This window comes from Rhinatrema bivittatum, chromosome 5 (genome assembly GCF_901001135.1).
Source record: "Rhinatrema bivittatum chromosome 5, aRhiBiv1.1, whole genome shotgun sequence".
NCBI lineage: Eukaryota > Metazoa > Chordata > Amphibia > Gymnophiona > Rhinatrematidae > Rhinatrema > Rhinatrema bivittatum.
Genome location: NC_042619.1, coordinates 292,365,967 through 292,371,966, shown reverse-complemented (window position 1 = coordinate 292,371,966; position 6,000 = coordinate 292,365,967). Strand labels below are relative to the sequence as shown.

The following is a 6,000-nucleotide window of genomic DNA, read 5'->3' as shown; positions in this document are numbered from 1 at the left end:
TCCAGTATTCTCTGGATATTCTGTCTGCTGCCTGTCTATGACCCGGACTGGAATTGGACTTGCTCTTGTCTGCTGCCTGCCACGAAACCGGTCTGCCCTCTGGATATTCTGTTTGCCGCCTGCCTACGACCCGGACCAGAATTGGACTTGCCTTGCTTGCTGCCTGTCTACGATCTGGTTTGCAATTGGACTGCCTTGCCTATCTACTGGCCTGAGTCTAGTTTGGGACATTCCTGTGCCAGACACCTCGACTCTTCCATCACGGCCTAAGGTAAGACTGTTGTCCATCAAGGATTCACGAAATTGTAACACTTCCCTAGAGGAAAGAAAATTATCAGGTACGTAGAAATTTCTCCTTGTTGCTTATGTGTAAGGTTCTAGTAACCATATTGGTCCTGGAGAAAAACTGGTCTCTTCATAGGTTGAAATACTTTTTACTGGACAAATGTGAAGATTACACAGAAATTGTGGCTGATAAATTTCAAGGTCACATCTGAGGAAGGGACCTGTGTGACCTTGAAAACTGATGCACAGCATTATCTAAATCATATTGGTCCAGTGACCAAAACGGTAGAGGTTTTTGTTTTGTTTTGTTTTAATTTCTAATCTTCAAGTTTCTGTGAATATTTGAGCCTGGGCCTCAGAGTACTTTAATAACTCTCTCTTCCTCTTGGAAACTGTCCTATAGAGAGTGCACTAGAAGTGACTAACTGTCCAGAGGAGGGTCATAACTGTAAGTTACATAAAATAGATTACAGGCAGCAAAAGCAAGTTATTCAGAGTGGGATTTCATTCCACTGTTTGTGGATGTGCATCTTGTATCTTCTCTGGCTGAGCTTTTGCTTAGAGAGCATGCTTTGTTCCATGGAAACACACAGCAGAAGTGAGAAAAATCAATTTTATTCAAGTATGTCAAAGTATTTTCAGGTGACACACAAAAACTTGTACCTCATAAAACAGAGGAACACTTAGCACCGTTTACATGTACAAAAATGTGGAGGAAGAAACTCACACAAGTGGTTTCCAAAGTAAAACCTAGGGCAATGGTCTTGGTCCCTGATATGTTTTGCTGTTTTGTTTTGTTTTTTAAGGAGATTAAAGAGTGTTTAACTGTACTTGTCTTGTATACACAAATTAAAAGCAAATAATCTAAAAAGGAAGCTCTGGGTGAAGCATGTCGGCTGTAGCACAGTAAGGAAGCTGAGCTTGCTGCATAAGGAAAAGCAAGCAGTCGGGTTCAGTGCAGTCCTTGCTAATGCCTTTTCTTTATCTGCAAGCCTCTCCTCTGCTGCTTCCACTTGCATAAACTGCTAATTGGCACGGTTTGGGTTTAATTCATAACTTCAGTGACTCGCCTTCCTTTTGTTTTTTTTTCCTCATAGATACAGGCCATGATCTGACTTTGGGTCTGCAGGAAGTCTGAGCAAGGTTTTGAAATTGTTAATGGAGGTGGGGTGCTCAGTAAACCTGGCCTGAGGCTTGCAGATCATTGCTTTAGAAAATGTGAGCTTTGGTTTATTGGTCAGAAATCCCCTGCTTGCCCCCTAGGTGTTTCTCAGATCAGCATGGCCTTTAGTTTGTAAAGCTGTGGGAGTATATTCAGACTGCGTGTACCAGGGAATTGCTCAATAGTCTTTTTAGCCCCCTGTAGAGGAGAGTCAGATGCTGTGAGAGGGGATTATAGCCCTTTGATACTAGATTTGACCCACCTTCTATAGCAGTGCTTAAGTCTGAAACTGCAAATTTTATGTGAGGACTTTCAGACACCCTTTTGTATTTATTTATTTATTTGTGGCCTTCAGAACTGCCTGTTCCCTGATGCCCTAGTCGGTTGCTGATTTTGCTACAGGATTTGGCTGAGTATGCTTATTTGGTGCTAATTCAAAGTGTTTTGCATGAATAATAATAGAGTTAGTTTTGCTTAATGACACGATAAGAAGTGAATTTTGCCTCCTAGGCTGCTTTATTCTTCATATGAAGTTTTTGAAACTGTTTACTGACCACAGACTGGTGCTAGCAGCAGAGAGAGCTGGGTACTCAATACCATGTGAATGCGCACCCAGTGTTGGAGGTGTGAGGTTAGGCCTGATCGAAGTAGATCAGTTCACAAGACAGAGGGGGTTGAGTTGGGCTGAGACTGATGTCGTGTCTGACAGTAATAATTTAGTAGGGTTCCTTGTCTCTGTAGGCGAGCAGTGGTTAGGGAAGTCGCTGAAACAGGCATCCCTGCTTCTTTTGATAGTGGGGCGAGGGGGTCCTGCTGCCTTATCGCTGGGATAGCCGGTTATTCAGCAGTCCTGCAAACTCTGAGAATTTGTCCTCAGTCTCTGCACTGAAGGAGCCACCTTTGGGACAAAGAACAAGAAAATAACATTTACAACAGGAGCTGGGAAAGGAATTCAAGCAAAAGAGTGTTGGTTTTTTGTTGTTGTTTATTTATTAGGGAGTAGCTTTAAAATAGTGTGTTTTGATTGTTCCTAAACTTACAGACTACGGGAATGGCGCAGCAGTAGTGAAGTGTAGTGCAGACTGGACAGGACAGGTTGGAAAACGCAAGTCTGCTCTTGCATCTCAGGCTGACAGGGCAAGGAAGTGGGTGACTGGATGCAGACATGTAGCCCAGGGGTGCTCAACTCCAGTCCCTCAGCCAGGTCTAGTTTGCAGGCTATCCAGAAGGAATATACACAAGGTCATTTTTGTCTTGAAGCCAGGTTAATTTGCATAGTTTGGTTAAGCTGAAAACCAGACCTGTTTTGGGCCCATGAGCCACCGATGTAGACCTGTTCTGCGGCCACAATTCTTATGTGGTTTCTGCAGATCTTCCCCTGCCAGATATTCCTCAAGAAGTGCTCTGCAGGGAGTGGCTGGAGCTGGGGTCCTTCTGAGTTTCGGCACACTACTGCAACACTAAAAGGAGGGAACTCAGATATCCCTTTAAAGTGCGTTATAGAGTGGCTGCAGGAGCCCCCTGCATGCAGTAGATGGCAGTGGCGGTGCGAGGGCTTTGAGCCCCTAGGTTATGAAAACTGCTGCTCTTCTGGTCTATAGTGAATCACAGATTCCCATCTCATTTTTGATTCACTTTACAGGTCTATCCAGTAAAGTGCGGCCGCGTTTACCCCACTCCTAACCCGCATTCTACTCACTTTCTGGCCACGTTAGCCCTTCCTGCGATCCCAAATTCTCTTTAACCTACTCCTACCACATCCTAAAATCCCCGGGCAACCCCTTCCGCACGCGGCATGTATATTGCATGCAAACGAGCGAATTAGCTAGTCCCTAGCATCCCGTAACCCGCGCCCCGACTATCGCTATTTTTCCCTGCCGTTTTGTCGTGCGTTTAACCTGCTAACTTACCGCCTACCCTGACCCTGCGGTAGAGGCAGGGGTAAGGGTAGGCGGCAAGCTTTCCCCCAGCCCCCGCTCACCTGCCCCAGCCGCGATCATGGGTGCCGGTCTCCGGGGCAGCCCCAGTCCTCTCTCCTCCTCCCGAAGCAAAAAAAGCGAAAAAAACGCAGCCCCCTCCGATGTCCGGAGGGGGCTGCAAAAAGTAAGTTGCTTCGCCGCTTCGTACTGCCAGCCCCTTCTTCCCTCCTCCCGGAGCAAGGCTGCTTTTCGCGCCCTGCTTCAGGAGGAGGGAAGAAGAGACACTGACAGTGTGAAGCGGCGAAGCAACTTACTTTTTGCAGCCCCCTCCAGACATCGGACCTCTCCTGCCTCCCGCTGTTCGACTTACTTTTTTTTGCAGCCGTCCGGCCATCAGGAAGAACGGATCGTGGCTCCCCTGCCTCCTGGCGAAGATGGACGCCTGCACGGGGGAAAGCGGCCCCTGTGCGTGCAATTGGCTGCTCAAGACGTGACGTCACGACGTTTGGCGTCACGGCATGTGACGTCACGTCTTGAGCGGCCAATTGCACGCACAGGGGCCGCTTTCCCCCGTGCAGGCGTCCATCTTCGCCAGGAGGCAGGGGAGCCACGATCCGTTCTTCCTGATGGCCGGACGGCTGCAAAAAAAAGTAAGTCGCACAGCGGGAGGCAGGAGAGGTCCGATGTCTGGAGGGGGCTGCAAAAAGTAAGTTGCTTCGCCGCTTCACACTGTCAGTGTCTCTTCTTCCCTCCTCCCGAAGCAGGGCACGAAAAGCAGCCTTGCTCCGGGAGGAGGGAAGAAGAGACACTGACAGTGTGAAGCGGCGAAGCAACTTACTTTTTGCAGGCGTCCATCTTCGCGAGCAGCTGGAGGCAGGAGAGGTCGTCCGATGTCCGGAGGGGGCTGCAAAAAGTAAGTCGCTTCGTACTGCCAGTCCCTTCTCCCCTCCTCCCGGAGCAAGGCTGCTTTTCGCGCCCTGCTTCGGGAGGAGGGGAGGGGGGACTGGCAGTCCCGACTTCCTGGTATCTGTCATTTCAAATGACATTTGAAATGACAGATACCAGCGTGGCGTGAAGCGTTAGGCCCGCGCACCCAGGATACTGTATAGGCGCTCTATCCAGTAAAATGGGTTGCGCGGGCCTAACGCTTCACGGACCCTTCTTAGACGCGGTTTACATTTGCATGAAATTATAGTTCAGGATCGAGCGGTAGGTGAGCTGCACTGTGCGTGCGGCAACCGCGGGTGCACCGGGCACTAACGCAGCTCTTCCTACCGCTCGGTACTGGATAGACCTGTTAATCAGCAAACATCAAAAAAGACATTTACTGAAAAGGTGGGGAAAAAAAGCATACAGTGAAACATAACTTGGTCTGCAGCAGCTCTTACAAAAAATAACTGCACAACCCAGCCCTGTGCCCAGAGCTCAGAAAAGCTGGTACTCCCTGGGCTTTGTCTGTGTGAGCAGTGCTGCTCAGCACGGCTGGAGGTAAACCAGCAGAGTCCTTACTGAACCTTCTCTCAGATTTCAGTTACGTTGTTCACATGCATGTGCAACTGACTCATGGGTGTCCCACCGTGCACTCTACCCTGCAATTACCTTGTCCAGCCTGCCACTTGCCAGCTGATTGCCCTAATAATTAGGGAGGAAGAAGGGCTGCATCTGACTTAGATCAACTCATAGACCGAGACAGTCCTGCTTTTCTACCATTGCTTTTATGGACTTGTAGTCCTGCCTCTCCTATTGAAACATAGCAGATGATGGTACAAAAAGCCCAATTAGCCTTTCCAGACTGTCCAATTCTTCCTGTCTACATTACAAATGATATATATCTCATATATATCATTATAGGATATTGCTCCTTTTCCAAGTTGTTTTTTGTTGCCTTCCTCTCTGGTTTTCTAATTAAAACTACAAGTCTATAGGTGCAGTGGGGCAAAACCAGAACTGCCTCAGCCTCTCTGGGTTGTTGTGGGTCGATGGCAGTCCTAGGGCTTAACTGATGTCACATTTGTTGTGCTGTCTTCTTCCATGGCCGCTTTGGTCAAAACTTTGGCAGAGTACCAACTGGGGGGATCTTTACCTGGTGTCCAGTGCCATTTGACACATCTTTGGATACCACCAGGTGCTCAAGTGGTATTAATAGAGATGACAATAATGCTGCATCAGATCAGTCTCCTACAGGCCACAACAGCATGATGAATGGACGTTTTTCTTCAGTCTGTGGCCCCTCTGCCTGGTAACTTGCTTACGGACCGATACAGTACAGTGTGCTCCGACGGAGCGCACTGTTAGCCGGCATTTGGACGCACTAGCTTTACCCCTTATTCAGTAAGGGGTAATAGCGCGTCCAAAATGCGCGTCCAACCCCCTCGAACCTAATAGCGCCTGCAACATTCAAATGCATGTTGATGGCCCTATTAGGTATTCCCACGCGATTCAGAAAACAAAATGTGCAGCCAAGCCGCACATTTTGCTTTCAGAAATTAGCGCCTACCCAAAGGTAGGCGCTAATTTCTCCGGGCACTGGGAAAGTGCACAGAAAAGCAGTAAAAACTGCTTTTCTGTGCACCCTCTGACTTAATATCATGGTGATATTAAGTTGGAGGCCCCGAAAGTTTAAAACCGGATGCT

The 6,000-nt window shown here is 48.2% G+C and overlaps 1 protein-coding gene across 1 annotated transcript in view; it reads right to left on the bottom strand.

The window, feature by feature from the left end:
• Positions 1-881: 881 nt before the first annotated feature.
• LOXL2 (lysyl oxidase like 2) overlaps positions 882-6,000 on the bottom strand; it is a 177,674-nt gene continuing 172,555 nt past the window's right edge. Inside the window, exon 14 of the mRNA XM_029604127.1 lies at positions 882-2,345. Coding sequence (XP_029459987.1) covers positions 2,266-2,345 — 80 coding nt within the window. The 3' untranslated portion in view covers positions 882-2,265. The remainder of the gene's footprint in view (positions 2,346-6,000) is intronic.